This window comes from Teleopsis dalmanni, chromosome X, assembly GCF_002237135.1.
Source record: "Teleopsis dalmanni isolate 2A chromosome X, ASM223713v2, whole genome shotgun sequence".
NCBI classification, from domain to species: Eukaryota; Metazoa; Arthropoda; class Insecta; order Diptera; family Diopsidae; genus Teleopsis; species Teleopsis dalmanni.
The window spans coordinates 51,417,221-51,434,129 of NC_051848.1; the positions used below are offsets into that span (position 1 = coordinate 51,417,221).

The following is a 16,909-nucleotide window of genomic DNA, read 5'->3' on the forward strand; positions in this document are numbered from 1 at the left end:
TTGAGATTTTTTCGACTTAGTACAACTGGGCACTTATACTCCTTCTTAACTGGGGGGTTTCTACAGGATCTCTCCCTTCTCTTTAACTAATTTATGTATTCCTCATAAGCGTCACTAATTATTCGATGAGTGATCTAAGATCTGAATACCGTCCCGTACGGCTAGTAACTGTACTGAGATTAGATATTGCTATGTATGGCAACCTATCAGTTTTCGCACATTTTTCGCTTCAGAGTACTGTCCCTTATGTATTTTATTAACCGGGTCTATTCTAGGGTCTCTTAGCATGTTACGAGATGTACCATAGCATTTTGAAGAGTCTTTGGAGACCCTAACTTTGAGCAACTTGTAGCTTCTGGATAGTAAAGTTGACATATGTTACATATTTCAAATCATATAATAACATATTTTAAATAATATCACGTCACATAGAAATTGATTTGTATTTTTTTGGGGTTTCTAAAATGTTCTAGTTAGAGCAATCTAATTCAGTTTCTTAATTCAGAAGTAAGCTCTTGAACATTTCAGGTGTAATATTATTCCAAAATAAATATATTAATAAAAGTTGAAAGTCTTTCAAACTATAAAATATATTCCTTCTTAAGCTAAACCACTTTAAAAACCGAACTGTTTTATCTACACAAATTTATTTCAAAAAAATTTTTAAAGCAACGAATGAAAAGATCTAAACATATGTGACACAATCTGATTTATCGAATACAGAGTCTTGAAAGAAACCAATATTATAAACACATTGAAGTCAATTTTTCTTACTAGAGGTGGGCGCCTTTGCATTTTCACAATAAAAAAAGACATAGCGAATACGAACCATATCCGGATGTTGTACGTGTATTTGGCAACAGTTGTGCTCATCATATCTGGCAAGATAATACTCGGGCTTTTCTATAAATTCACATAATGCGACTGCCTGGAAGGAGTCACCGAATGAACACTTTCCCCAACATGGTGTGCTGGGCGTGTCATTTAATACAAGTAAACTCTGATTATTAAATGGTATGCCATAGTTGCTATTATTTTGGTGCTTATAAACTTTAAATCCTCTTATTAGAATTTCAAATAAATTGCTAGCAGGGCACCCGAAAAAACAAAACTTAGTTGGATATTGAGAGCTTCGGGTTATAAATAATTGTTCTTCTTCAGAATTTTCATTATAGTCTACGTTGAAGATGTACGTGGGCTTAATAACGGTGCGAGTTTCCTTTAAAGTAGCGACCAATTTATCAACCTCTTGGCGAGTTAGTGTTTCAAATGTTGGCATTTTTAATTCAAAGAGGACCCAATAAACTAACAGTATAGATAATTTGTCACTACATTCATCCGGTTCTATCCATTCGCGACGCATCTCACGCAAATGCGGAGTGTTCTGAATCAATACCAATAAATGTTCATGGTTTTTAACAAACTTGGGCAGATATGGTAACATAGGCTTAATATTATCATAGCTTTTAGTCGCGCTTATGAATAGCTCCCATAACGCCTCACATGAACTCAAATCTTTTGTTAGTTTTTGTGTTAACTCGTTACATATTGTGGAAAATTCCTCTGCTGTTTTTACACCATCCTGTGGTTCACATGGTAATTCCTCATGATCTCCGCTCTCGACGACATTTTCTTCCAAATTTTGATTAGATGTATTTTTGTCAGTGTCAGACATTTTCGTAAAATAAATACCAAAAAATAAGACTGTTAACGAAACTGCCTCTACGTACTGAACACGTAGAGTATAATTTGTTGCTTTAAATTGTGAGACAAAATTTTTGAAATCAATTCTGTTATAGAAATTTTTTTATAAAATCTAAAATAAAATCATTTTTCAAGTATATTAACATTAGACAAATAAAATGATTACATACTTTGTTTTGTAAATATATAAGTTGTAATTTAAACCCAAATTTTTCGGAAGAAAGCGACTATTTTATTTAATAGAAACTTAGTATATTTCATAAAGAAGTTTTTTCGAACAGTAGAGAACTACAACAACAAAAAATCATTTTATATTATTTCAATTAATTGAATTATTGGCTGACCATACAGCTGTTTTGAGTATTGCCAAATACTCATCATCAGTGGTCTTGGATATAATTCTTGTATTTAATTATTCGTAAATAATATTTCATTTTGAGACTGCAAGTTGTAGGAATCGTACTTGTGTCCTTCCAAATTTGAAGCTCAGAGTCAGTATTCGTTAGCCAACTAACCGAAAGACGCACTTGACTTTTATGTTCGCACATTTTTCTGAAGTTTTTGTTAATTTGCTGTACAAGTTTTATTAACAAATGCACTTGCTTTGTTTATAATAGAACCAAATCATAAACCAGCTGTAGAATAATTGAATTAATTAATTATATTCTAAATTATATATATGTACATAAAATATTTACAGTAATTATAAACAATTGAATACACACAGTGTAAAAAGAATTAACAAAATATTAATACAGATTTCATGTAGGATAAAGTACGATCGATCGGATATTTATGTTATCACAAGTGGCGGAGATATGTATCGAACATAAAACTGACATACATTGTTTCTTTATTGATTTTAGATAAACGTTCAATAGTTTATATTGAAAATAAAAGCAGTGCATATAATTGGATTATGAATGGATTTTATGAAAAATAACCACGTTTATTTTGATGAATACGTAAAGTCGGCATATGTAGAAATAGTAACAAAATAGAATACATTATCGCATAGTGGAATAAAATAACAACTGACATAATAAAAAAATGTTTAGTGTTTAAATGTTTAGTTTATATAATTAGTAATAGTTAGGAGTGCCTTTCAACGCGAAGAACACAACAATGGTGAATATTCAAGACAGAATACATGTTGGAAACAAGTCCGAGTACACAAGGAGAAGCTTATGTCAACTAAAAAAATATGAAGATAAACTAAGATAATATATAAAACAATAATACGGACAATAGTAACTTACCGGTGTGAAGCCTGAAGATTATTACAAACAGAAGTAAACTTGTTAACAGAATTTGAAAGAAAGATAACATGGAAATTATTTGTACCGGTATAGGAAATATGGAATATATCGTATCAAATATAACCATTTAGAATTATTCAACTAATTAAAGTTGAACGGATAGGAGACGTTAAAAGTATGCCTAAATAAACGGTACGAGTATTGGAAGACATATTTCGAACTACAAGAAAATCGGAAAGACCTACAAAAGCATGGAGTGACAGTGTCCGACAGGATCTCTCTTTACTTCTGAGCTTAACGTCATTGAGAATATTTAAAAATACCTGGTTTGGCTCGCTGTGAAAAAATACTTCCAAATGGTAAAAAAATTTAAGGAAAATATTTTCGAAAAGTTCAGAAATTCAATAGCGAATTCAAGTTAGAGGGTATTATCACATTTTAAACAACAAATTGATAATGAATTGGATCTTAAACATATGCCTAATTAATTCTTGTTTGAAATAGATTTCGAAGTAAGAAATTAATAATGTGTAACAAAGATATTCGAACGAATAGATCGCTAGAATGGCCCAACGGTCGGTTCTTTTTGAACGAAAAATACTAGATATAATTGCGTGATATTTAGCTATGTGGTTAACCTGTCCTGTAAATTTCTTATTATATTTTGTTCTGATATTACCAAACCAAACTTTAACTAGAGGTATTTTTAAATTTCTTCTTTACTATATGCTTCCACATCATGGTCATACACGTGAAATGTTGTCCAAATTTTAACTCTCTATTAATGACCTGCCTGCACCATCTTTCCTCACACATCTCTATTGCTAGCCACTGCTGTTCCACTGCTCTTCCACTATTCAGCGTTGTTCCACCAATTGCTGGTATAGCAATGAACTGAATTGTTTTTTTGTATCCAGAAAATGAATCGTTCTCATATATTATTCTTAATTTGATAAGTACCCAATATATAAAACTGAAGAGTGCTTTTGGAAACTTTTGTTTCTGCTTCTAGTAGTGACACAGTGACTAGGGAAATAAATAATCAGGTAGGATTGCTTATTAAAATCCTATTACCGTTAGTGTGATAATGCTTTCTTTCTATTTTTCAACAAACAGTTTAAAAAAATTATCGTCGTGACTGTTTAAAAAGTAGAAAACTAATTTCTAATTTAATTTTTTTGCTTTTATAATAGAAAAAATAGAACAAAAATCGATGTAACTAAAGTTTTACATATTCCAATTTTATTAAAATTTTCACAAATTAATTTTTTATGTTTTGAAGTAAATAATCCGAAACTTATGTAGCTATATATTTTTTGACACTCTTCATTAAACCCCTTTTTATATTATTGTCACCTTCAGTTTTCTTTGAGACAAAATAAAAATTAATACGTACAGCTTCAATTAGGTGTTCAAATACTAGATATTTTATCAATAATTTTTAGTGCTATTTAGTGTTTCGATTGAAACATCAGGTGAAACCTTTAATGATTGACTTTTATCCAAATGTTCGGTGTTCTTCTCATTATTGATATTTTTCTGACCAACTACTATGTTATCAGGAATACTTAAAACTGACATCAAAGTATCGATCCTAATTAAATGACTTACGTCATGTGACTTTTTGAAGTTTTTTGCTTGATGCTTTGTAATATTGACGCAGCCCGAATCCTCATTCTTAATTGCGGTACTGGTAACGTGATTAGCATTGGAAGATAAAGATGCTTTTTCCTGTTCTTCTATTCGACATTGTTTATTATTCAAGCATTCAGAATCTTCATTAGAAGTGGGGGCCAAATATTTTGTTCTACCTCCTTCTGCTTTAGAATCTGTATTATTAAAGCATTCAAAATCTTTATTTTCAAAGGCGGTACTAGTTGCCACATTAGCATTGGGACACAAAGATTCTTTTTCTTCTACTTTATATTCATTATCATTATTGTTGATTAAGCACTCAAGATTTTTTGATTCATGATTATTATTCAAGCATTCAAAAACTTCATTAGAAGTGGGGGCCAAATATTTGTTTCTACCTCCTTCTGTTTCAGAATCTGTATTATTAAAGCATTCAAAATCTTTATTTTCAAAGGCGGTACTAGTTGCCATATTAGCATTAGTATACAAAGATTCTTTTTCTTCTGCTTCATATTCATTATCAGCACATTTACGATTTTTTGGCTCATGACTATTATTGATAATTTTTCTAATATTTAAATAATGCAATCTTTTTTCCTCTTGCTCCGTTTGTTTATATAAATTATAGCACAAAGCGCTTTTAATTACCTGTTCAAAACCTTTAATATTAATTCTTGAATCAATGGACTTAGTAGAACGAAGGTACAGCAATTTATTTGCTTTACTAAATGTATCAGCAAACAAAGTATTATCTAAATGCTTAGGATCCTTCGCTTCCGCTATTATATTGCGTGACTTGCTATCATCTAAACGGAATAATTTTTCTGCCTTGGATTGACAAGTAATACTACCACAAAAGGCCTTTTCATTTCTGTACTCAAAATCCTTTATTCCAAATAAAGCATTTGACGATTTTGATTTATTTAAATACAAAGATCGCTGCCATTTTTTCATTTCAAAGTCTAGACCATCATGTGCGTTCATTTTATTCTTATGCTCAAGTGATATGTACTTAGAATCGATCATATCACTTATTGCGCTGGTTGATTTTGACATGCACAGATATAAAGATCGTTTCCGTATTTTCGATAAACCGGGTCTGTCATCACACGACTGTAAGGTATTATCGTCGATGCGCTCAGAATATTTTGTGTTCTTAGAGTTTTTCTTATTAAACATTGTGCTTTCTGACTTGCTAACACGTAAACGTAAGGATTGTTTACTTCCTTTTTCATGATCTTCCCGATCTTTCATATTAAATATTTCACTATCGGACTTGGATCTACACATATTCAGAGATTGCTTTCGGTTATTCGATTGAAACTCCTTGCTATTAAATAAAATATAATTCGAGCGCATAGTATCTTTTGTGCACACTAAATCGTCCATCTCATATATAACATTCGCTGATTTAGAGGCGCGCACATACAAAGATTGTATCCCTTTTTCCCTTTGAAAGTTTATATCGTTATATGAGACCTTATTATGCGTGGGTTGAGTATCCTTAACCTCAAAAACTGTATTTGTCGATTTTGTTGCATGAAAACACACAGATCCTTTTTCTTCATTACTCACAGCTACCTTATCTCCAATTTCAGTGGCAGAAGCAGTGAGTTGCGTCTCGTTTGGGAGAAATCGCACACTTAATTCACAGCTATTGTTTTCATGCACAATATCGACAAATAAGGCTTTTGTAAAATCCGTTTTAATGTTTAAATGGAAACCCATTTCTATTGGAAACAAAGAATATTGTTACAAAATTATTGTTTAAAAAAAACTAGTTTTTGTTTAAATAAGTTTGTGTTGATGTATTTGGTAGAAGTAAAGTATTTTATAAAAAATTCAGTTATTTTTAACACGTCGATCATTATAGACTCTTTTTTTTAATTAATTATATTTCAACAAATATATCTCTATATATATTTTATATACTCACTGCAATCAATAGCCTAAGTAAATGGTTTGCTGAAATTTCAATAAGATCTTCAATAAGATTTCTCACAGCGCCAGTGTACTAATTTTTGATAATAAACAGGGAACTTCTACAATGCCTAAACTAAAATAAAACAAAGATTAAATATTATATTATTGCAATATAATGTAAATAGAATATCACTTACCTCTATATTCTTGTAGGTTTCAATCAATATAATATATCGATTAGCTAGACGGAATACTAGAGACTAGAAAAAATATCGTAATCTACAAAAATTGATGTTATTAAAATTAATTACTAACTAAAATACCAATAGTTTATACTTACTTACAGTTATTCACTAAGTAAATCTAGTAATATTTTGGAAAAAATCGATTTGGCAGTCTTCAAAACGTAAAAGTATATGTTTAAGCTGACATCAATAAATAGATTACTTCATATATGTATGTTCTTTTACATACTTTGAAAACTCAATTAAGTTGACCTGTTTGCACTGATCTTTCCTAATTAAATAAATAAAAATTATTTAATTAATTAAATATGCTTGTAAATTCTTGATTTACTTCGAAGAGTGTTTTCTTTAACGCCAAATTTTGAGCAGCAATTTTGATGACAAATTTTGATGTAAAACTTTTTTAACTAAAAATTAAAAGTAATTTTTTAAAGTCAGATATATATTTTTATATAAATTCAAATGTAACTTGATTGAACATTTTATTAACAACAAACATTGGTTTAAATGATATAAGGACCTCACATATAGGACGACTTGAAAATAATAAAAAAATTTACTAATTGAATTCAAGTGAGTGGGAGCAAAATATGAATATGAATGTTTGAATATTTACAAGAAAAACAATTTTCAAATATACACATTAATTGATAAAGAATCAATAAATACATTTGAAACATAATAATAGAAATTTAAATCTACTCACTCTTACGATCTACGGGGAAATTGCTCTCTTATGATCTACGGGAACTAATATGTCATTTACTTATTTGCCAACACTGTAAATATTACATAAACAAAGGTCATGTTGCGACGGCTATTGTAGCGGAAATAATAGGAAAAAAATCTTTTCTATGTTATTTATTATTCCTGATCATGTCTTAAAGTCAACACATTATAAATCGCTTCAAACAGAATCAATGAGAATTATCTCAGTAGAAATTAAAAGGGATTGACTGAATAATACACAAAGTTCTTAAATGTAATAAAGTTCGGAATTACGATTTTATAACGAGTAAAGCACTAGAAGAACTACCTATCTTCAGTTACAAGCTAATTTATTGTACCTATTTTTAAATCGATGTTTTATGAAGACTATTCAACATACAACTGAAAGTAGCACAAATTATTCTTAAATGAAAACCATTGATTATAGGTTTTAAAAACGCTTAACCTAATAGTTGAAGAAAGAAATCTGATTTCAACTCACGTCTTTGGTGAAGTTTTCTTCCAAAAACACAACAACGCTATAACCAAGAAACTTCACTACGTTTATAAATTTGCTAGAGATATAGTGCAAAAGACAAAACATTGTACGGCAGTTTTCTTAGATATTACACAAGCCTTTGAGAATATCTTGCATGCGGCCCTACTTTTCAACCTTAAAGTGCATCGACAATACAGATCATTCATGCTACTGCAATCATACTATGAGAGGACAGATTTTTTGATCAAAATAATTAGCAAATTTACCAATATACGTCTAATCAAAGCAATACTCCAAGAAAAAGAAAGTGTGTTTGATTAAACAAAAGACCACAGAAGCAAATGATACATGATTAATGTAGATCACGTCTACGCCACGTCTATTAACAGCAGCTATGACGGTGTTTCTTGCCGTGTTCTACAAAATAGTGTATTTAGCGAATCTATCTTAGCCACAAATGAAGTGACACAATAATGTGCTTTATCCCCACTTTTGTTCATCAGAATCTTAGAAGCTGTATTAGGAGCTTCCATCATGAAACAGAGAGGTATAGATGTAGGAATGCGTAATAAACTAAGCGACCACCTTTAGTATGCTGATGACCTAGTTTCAATATCACCAGATAACGCAGATATGCAAACACAGATAACACATATCGAAAATGAATATAGAAAATGAATTTAGAAAAGTTTCCCAAGACATTAATACTGATAAAACGAAATCTGTAAGAATCAATGCTAATAATGACGCTCAAGTTACTATAGATGAAAACTCTGAACAAGAAGCCACTCAGTTTGAATATCTCGGAAGTATTTTAACCATTAACGGTGGTGCTCTCGACGACGTCATCAATTGGCTTCGTAAAATTGGATGTGCGTTTGCCAGTTTTAACAAAGTTTGGAGAACACGGGACTTACAATTAAAAACAAAAATAAAAATGTTTAACGCTTATGTTAAAACCGCGCTGTAGTGCGGTTCGAAAACACGGTTTGAAACAATCGCCATCACAAAAAAGTTACAAGCTTTTATCAACAGATGCTTGAGACAAATTTTAAGAATATGATGGCCTAGATCGAATGCGAATGAACGACTATGGTTTATAAAAGAATAGCAGCCAATTGATAATCAAATTTTAAAATATGATTAGTTAGGTCACACTCAACAAAATCCAAAATTGCGAAATAATGGTATCAGCACGGAAGAAGAAATCGCAATCTATAACTAAATAATAGTGCAACTATCAAAGTCATACTGCAACTAATATGATTATATACAATTCAAATTTTGGGCGCGGCATCGAAATTCAAATTATAAATTTAAAAATATATTTAATGAATAATGGAATGGTAGGTCAATTCGACATCATAAACATACTTTAGCATATATTATTAATGCTAGCAATTTATCATTCCGTATCAATGTTCTACTTACTTTTACACTGTAATTGTGATTGTCTCAAGGAATTCAACTTTACACTGATCTTTTCATTAGGTAACTTCTTCCACCAAGGCTATTAAAATACAATTAATTAAAATATCACATTTTTTTCCATAACTCAATTCCTAACTTACTTTTAAGAGTGTTTTGCGGGAGGCCAAATTTTGAACAGCAATTTTGAAGAACAATTTTTTATATAATATTTTATATAATTTTTTATATAATTTTTTATATATTTTTTTAACTAATGCCAGATTTTTACACAAATTCAAAGGTCACTCGATTAAATATATCGTTAATAACAATCATAATTTGGGTTAACTAAAATAATATGAGGATTGTATAAATTGGACTTGAAAAAGTAGATAAATTACTAATTAAGTTGAGGAGAGCTAAACGAGTAGCATATAACAGAAAAAGTGCCGCAGTATAATATAAATCCATAACTACTTGATACTCGGTTTCAATAATAAAAATAATTATAACTTAATTCTAATATATTTGTTCTAGTGACGATGGTTTCCAATGTGGAAACCATTAATGAGGAATGTCTTGGTACACTTCAAAAACTTACATCCATATCCTGGGAGATCACATATATCAAATGAGATATTTTTTGTATTTACACTTTATGAATAACACACATTGGTACGCTTTATTTTTTTAAAGATACACTTCTACCTTCTTCAACTTGTCAATAACAGATGGAAAGTACTTAAGTCATATGCAACATTCACTGCAATTCTTATGTGTGAACACTGCAAGGTTTACGGCAATACTCTCTGATCATTGTTTTATAGGAACCCACGCAGAGCAACTGCGCATTTCTTATAATCCATACTGCAGAAGTTATGAAAACTCTCACGAAAAAAAACAAGCCATAATACATTTTCTCTGTGAATGCCCAGCTTTGGTGTCCAGAAGAAATACGTTTTCAGGAAGATACCTCTTTGATAGTTTACCGCACAGTTCATCGGTGAAGACGAGAGACCTATTGAATTATCTAAATTCGACGGTGTGGAGTTAGTCTTTACTCTTCTATATTAGGGGTTCTTACAAAGAATGTGATAGCAAAACAGCGAAAAATCTCTAATTGAGGTACATGGAAGTTATCTAATAGTCAGCCACCAACCATGATAACATCGACTTGCTATGGGTCACCAGTAATATTAACTTAGTTAAAAACTGCTTTCACGTTATATATGGGATTTCTGTCACATACATAACATCCTTCTATTCTATTATATTCTTTGTTGATAGAATGACGCGCTAAGAGGTTATGAGAGAATTATGTGATATATATTTCAGTACTCGGTTTCAGGTATAAATATTAATGAATTACATACACATTATTTCTTCATAATAGTTTTAAAATAAATGAGTATTGTATAATTCTTGTTTTACTATTTTAAAACAATATATTTCTCAAAATATTCACAATTTCTATATGCTGTTGACAAACAGTAAATTTTAATTGCAAATTGAATTTATGGATGACGAAACATACAATAATTTTGAAATATTTATATAATTTTTATGCAAAATTATGAAAAATTATATGTAATAAATGGACAAAGACGAAGTATAAATATGGAGGAAATATAGTAACTAACGCCAACTTTAGTCAAACAGGCATCAATATCTACATAATGTATTCAGAGTAGTAGTATGGCGGAAGGAGTATTTGTAATTCACACCAACTGCAATAAAACAGTCATTATAACCAAAATATATGTAATTATATATTTATTTACCTTGCCTTACAGTTTCGCTAAATTCAAGAATTTCTATTTGCATGGTTTTGGGTCCACTGTTGCCAGCCGAGCTCTGCTAATTCCACCAATCGTCGGACGTAATATTCTTTGATTAATAGATCCAAGCGTTGTTGGAACAACAATTGCTTTTGTCTGTTGTCGCGGCTGTAATCCATTTTAAATTTAAATGTTTCAAAAGTTATTATGGTGGACCCAATCCATAGATGTTGAAAGGAAATGTCGAACGCTGAATCAGGAATTTCAAATTGGCGTCTAAGTCGATTATGTAATATTTCAACATCCCCCTGAAATAGTAGCTGCGCTTGATGCTGGAGTTCAGGAAATACGAAGCTAGCATGAATTCCTCCTACCAGTGGCAAGTTGTAATAGTCGATTATATGATGCAACGGAAGTGCTTCATAGTCGACGTCACCTCCTCCGTAATTGAACTATTAATGAAACCAATCAACATCAACATAATTCATAAATTATATTGAATAAGTCTTACCCGCCTGCAGTCCATTATTGCACAATATTTTTTTTATCCAAACAAACTGTCTAATCTAGTAATGCCTAAAATTTATTGCAAAGTTCTGAATTAAGAAGTTGAGATAATTTTCTAAATCATTGTAATAATTGCGTTAAATAAAATTAGAATAATAATTTTTATATATTTTTTTTATTTAATTTTTATTTATTCTTCACGGCATACTCTATGATTTCGTATTTTGACACATAAAATTAAAAATGCACAAAAAATAAATCACAGTTAAAGTTAATTACATTGTGAATTTAATAATATTAAAAAACGTCATAATATACTAATACGTCATTTTGATTACATGTATACTCTCCTCGAAAAGGTTTCGAAATCTTTCCTTGTCAAAAATGTCTTAATGTTTTGATGATTAGTATTAGTGCTACTAAGCCCAGCACTGTGGTAGTGACATTTCTATGAGAAAAAATACCAAAATTATTTGCCAAGTACATCGAAAACTAAAAGACTTTCAAAATACCATGACAAAATAAGTATTGATATTATACATATATTAAAGAATGCTAATTCATGTTGTCTTTTCTGAGTTAGTGCATCTGGGCACTTTTACTCTTTGATAGGTGGGAGGTTTCTGCATAGTTCCACCCTTCTCACTGATTAATTTATGTATGCGGCTAGAGATTATTATGAAATTAGATAGTGCTGAGCAGGGCAGCCTGTCAGTTTTCGATTAGCTTCAGGACTCTGTCTCTTATATATTTTTTGACCGGATCTATTCTAAGGTCTTTTGTCATGTCATTTGTGCGGATGTATCAAGGTACTTTGAAGAGCTTGATACTCAGAGAACCTGAGTTAAATATATTGCAAATTTAATAATATTAAAAAATTTCTATTCTAAAACATCATTTTGAATGCTAATAAATAAAAAAAATAATGAACTTACGGATATATCAATGAATCGGTGAAAAAGTACAAAAATCAAGATACCTTCGATTTGTGATGATTATTACATTTATGGTGCTCCAATCTAATATATTAAAATAAGTCAACAGGAGAAGGGAGACAAATATGAAGTGAACTATCTTCTTAAAATCTGTGCAATCGCTCTTTTAATCAATTATAAAAACATATTATTATATATACATTGAATAGACCTCTTCATCGAACTTAAAAAAGATTGACTGCAGTAAAATCCAATCTAATCTAATCTGGACAGATTTGAGATTTTGATTGATATTATTAATAAAAATAAGCTATCGAAATTGTCCTCAATCACGTTTTTAAAGTAATCAGTACTATGAATTTAAGAGAAATATAATATATTAATTAAACTAAGAGAAATATATTCATTTATTTATATACATTTAGTTGACAACTATAAATAAAAATACGGAATATAAATTTTTAAGATATTTATGTGTTATTAAAAAAATTTAAATTTATGAAGAATTCGAATACATAATTTTTTAATTAATATACATAACATAACTACAAATTAAGCTTTTTCTAAAAACAGAATACTCTTTCCGAGTTCAATCCAGTATTTGGATTTACCCACTAAATAAAATAAAATAAAAATGCAATAAATTTGATTGTAATATTTATTTAAAAGAAACATTTCTAAGGAAATTAATAGCTGGTTAATGGAGTATTCGGCATACCTCGCCTTCTCTTTACGCTTTTCTTATCAACTAATTTCTATGCGAATAGTACAAGTTTCTAGTGTTAGATGGAGGCTTTTATATAGAGGATACATAAGATGGTAATACAGCATCAACTCTGATGCGCTTCATGGTCAGCTGGCCCGTAACCAACAATTTGATTTCAGGGGGCTTAGGATTAAAAATTATCCCTAACTGTAATTAATTGCATTAATTTTTTTTTTAATAAAATATAAACCAATTCATTTGAATGAATTGCAATATCAAAGTGAACCAAACTTATGTCAAACACACTCAAACTAGGCAGAAAGCGATCTATCAAAACTGGGTGCTGCGATTGACGAGATATTTTATTATTGAGAAATAAGTTCCATAAATGTATTTTTACAAATTCAAGACCTTAGAAGGCATATCAATCAATAGTATTCGTATTTGTGTACTTACAGTTCAATGGTTCAATTCGGAGAGGGATTACAGTCTCTGGTAATGTGCCTGATAATCAAAGATCACAATATATTTTTAAATATAACATGACAGGAACAATTTCACAATTTGAATGACAAAAATATTAGAATACTAAATCCATGATGATTAACATAATTAGAATAAATGAAACCGTTTAACATTCAACTTTAGAAATATATATTAAAGTTGAAGACGTAAAATAAGTATCTCTATTTTTCGCTATTTAGAAAATACAATGAGAAATTAAATAAAATACACATTTTAACTAAGTAACTTACTTTCGAGCATGTGAAATTTTGAGAATTTGTCTATCGTCAAATAAAATCTGTTATTTTAAATCCTAAAGATGTTGTTGAGTTACTTACCAGTGAAGTTGCAGTGAAATTCATTTTGGTGATCGTGTTCTTAAACAGCCTGCTATCAATGTTGCCTCAAAGACACTGCAATTGGCCAATAAGCCTAAATCCACAATTTAATAGATTTAAAAAGAAATAGTTTGACGTTCCAAATCACAGAAATAACGAACTGTTAAGAACTCTTTAAAAAGTTTCAAACTTCCAGTGAAGACATAAACTGCTGTTCGATATTAAGTTATATCGTAATATTTTCATAGCTTATTGCCAATACCCACAGCTTCCAGGATTATTGATATTGCTGATATTTGTAATGATGTTGATTTATCTATTATAGTCTTTTTACTGTACTAATTATCTACTACTGACTTGAAAGTAATGGGTCCTGTAAGTATATATGTATTTTTCTATTTGATTTGAAATATGCATCAATTCAATCTGCAATTTATTGTAGATTAACAACAAAGATTCTTTTTTATTATCTCATCTCTTTTAAATCTCGGATTCAATAATGATGGAACTATAGATATTTGTACTGTACTGCTGTGAGTTATTTCATATTCTTATTAAAATTTTCTAGTATTTAATACACATCTATGAAGGTTTATATATATTTTTTAATTTTTATGTAAAAAAATTGTGCTGTATATTATTATAATAATGCTAGAAAGCAGCTTTATTTGTCATATTCCGAATTTATTTAACCCATTAAGTGCTTTTTAATAGCACTTTTAACACTTTTTATTTCTGACCAGGTAAACTCATGGACAGACGAAAACTGTTCGAAATATGTACGTGTTTTTATACTGTTAAGATACCAAACCAAGTAACAAAAATAAAAAACATTGAATTAATTACTTTCATTTATTTTTAAAAATTATTCAAAGCTTGCCGTATAGTATACCAGAGGGAGGTAAGAAATGGGTTAATCAATTTGGTTACTACGTCACTTATTAGGACACATAAAGAGGAAATCATTATTTTGAGATTAGGACAACACGTTTCCTTCAAAATATTGTTGCGTTTGTTCCACCCTGGTCGTTCGTAGTCGTTCGCGATCACTGGATCCTGATGATATAACTATAGTCAACTTGAGTGTAATGTAACCGTATTTATTTTGTTCTGTATTTTGTTAAACACAAATACAAGTTTTTCTAATAATCACAATATATAACTTATACATAACTTATTTTTAAACTAAACTGACATTCCTAGAAATTATATCAAAGTTTACTTAAATTTCATATTCACAACAATATGTTATATAGTTTTATGCCGAAATGCAGAGTATAAGATTTTCTGATATATAATACATATTTTGCAGAGAAATTGATATATTTGATTTTATACCTATTCATATACTAAACAATTTAAACGACACTGTTTAACAATTTTTTCCCTTTACAAAATCGCTGAAACCGTTTCGGATCCCCACGGTCTGATCGATTTGTAATTAAAATATGCACTGAAGACATTGTTTTCATTTTTTCAACTAAGAGAATTTTTAACTAAAAAAAAAACTATACATAATTATAATTCATGTAACATATCATATCTGACGTTTTCATACGAAACTTTGTCATTATTAAACATAACCTACCTTAGGCTTTTCGTCAAAAGAGCGTTATTTGTGTTATTTACAGTGATTTGTAAATTGAGTGTTCTCGACAAAATGGAATTAAAGTGCGAAAATTTTAATGCGATGATTTATTACGAATTTCGACGTGGGATATTGATTATCAAGACAAGAGTGCATCGAACTTACTATGAACTTACTTCCCCATTTGATGATGACGCTCCATCATTTGCCACTGTAAAACACTGCCACTGGTACAATGATTTTAATCGTGGCAGTAGTTTACTTACTGCCGAAATTCGTGAAAGTCGTCCAAAATTAGTTGTTGTGCCAGAAAAGATTAATGCTGTGCAAAAACTGATACTCGTAATGCAAGATCGTCATACGACATACTGTGAGATTGAGGTAACCCCAGGTATTAGTTTCACTAGCATATATAACATATTGCACGATCATTTAGTCGTGAGAAAGGTTTATTTTCGTTGAATCCATGGACCCCCATCATATGACAAAATCTCAAAAAGATGCTTGAGTGGATTGGTGCACACAAATACTTTAGAAGTACAATGACGGTACTTCAAAAGACATATACGAGTATAAAATTGTAACAGGTGACGAATCAACGATATATGCGTATTAGTCAGAACGTAAACAGCAATCGACTGTATGCATGTTTCAAGATAAACCAAATCCAATAAAAATTGTTCGTGCTCGAAGCGTCGCTTATTTTTACGAGAAAACTTATCATGTGGCAACTATACAGGAACGTAAGACGGTAAATTTTGAAAGGAAAAACCATTTGTTTACAGGAAGTCTTTAGTGAAATATGGAAAACAAACAAACGCCGTCGAATCATTCTCCAGCACCAACAGGACAATGCGAGTGCGCACACATCTCGCCTAATAACCGAATTTTGGATACATTCAAAAAATCATATTAATAGGTCATTCTCAGCACAGTCCTGATTTGACATCCAATGACAGGAACAAGAATCCCGAACGTCAAAAATAAATTGTGTGGACAATGATTTTTGTCGGCGGAAGAAGCCATTGTTGCATTAAAAAACCATGTTTTGAAGGTGTCTGAAGAAGATTAAAAAAAAATGTTTTGATAAATGGTTCAAACGCATGCAATAGTGTATTAATCATAAAGAAGAATATTTTGAGAAACAATAAACCCATTTTCAACGACAAG

General features: G+C 30.2%; 3 protein-coding genes across 6 annotated transcripts; all 3 read right to left on the reverse strand.

Annotated features, from left to right (window-relative positions):
• Window positions 1-760: 760 nt before the first annotated feature.
• Window positions 761-1,675, reverse strand: LOC119688406. Its single transcript, XM_038103085.1, has one exon. It carries the CDS (start codon window positions 1,673-1,675, stop codon window positions 761-763), a length of 915 nt encoding a protein of 304 aa, XP_037959013.1.
• Window positions 1,676-4,242: 2,567 nt separating this feature from the next.
• On the reverse strand, window positions 4,243-9,604 carry LOC119662166. Of its 4 annotated transcripts, none has more exons than XM_038071725.1 (7): window positions 9,545-9,604; window positions 9,405-9,483; window positions 7,098-7,173; window positions 6,866-7,037; window positions 6,719-6,800; window positions 6,535-6,654; window positions 4,243-6,328 (listed from the first exon to the last, which is right to left on the reverse strand). In XM_038071725.1, exon 7 carries the CDS (start codon window positions 6,324-6,326, stop codon window positions 4,395-4,397), a length of 1,932 nt encoding a protein of 643 aa, XP_037927653.1. In that variant the 5' UTR covers window positions 6,327-6,328; window positions 6,535-6,654; window positions 6,719-6,800; window positions 6,866-7,037; window positions 7,098-7,173; window positions 9,405-9,483; window positions 9,545-9,604; the 3' UTR covers window positions 4,243-4,394. The 4 variants fall into 4 exon arrangements, with proteins under 4 accessions (XP_037927653.1, XP_037927655.1, XP_037927651.1 ...); XM_038071727.1 differs by having other exon boundaries at window positions 6,535-6,649; window positions 6,862-7,037; XM_038071723.1 differs by having other exon boundaries at window positions 6,862-7,037.
• A 1,566-nt stretch (window positions 9,605-11,170) lies between these two features.
• LOC119662742 lies at window positions 11,171-11,778 on the reverse strand. The gene is made up of 2 exons (XM_038072485.1): window positions 11,673-11,778; window positions 11,171-11,613 (listed from the first exon to the last, which is right to left on the reverse strand). Exons 1-2 carry the CDS (start codon window positions 11,685-11,687, stop codon window positions 11,188-11,190), a joined length of 441 nt encoding a protein of 146 aa, XP_037928413.1. The 5' UTR covers window positions 11,688-11,778; the 3' UTR covers window positions 11,171-11,187.
• Window positions 11,779-16,909: the final 5,131 nt, after the last annotated feature.

Bases quoted from the DNA above. Each gene is read 5' to 3' on its own strand.
- LOC119688406 (XM_038103085.1), bottom strand. From the start codon at position 1,675: ATGTCTGACACTGACAAAAATACATCTAATCAAAATTTGGAAGAAAAT.
- LOC119662166 (XM_038071726.1), bottom strand. From the start codon at position 6,326: ATGGGTTTCCATTTAAACATTAAAACGGATTTTACAAAAGCCTTATTT.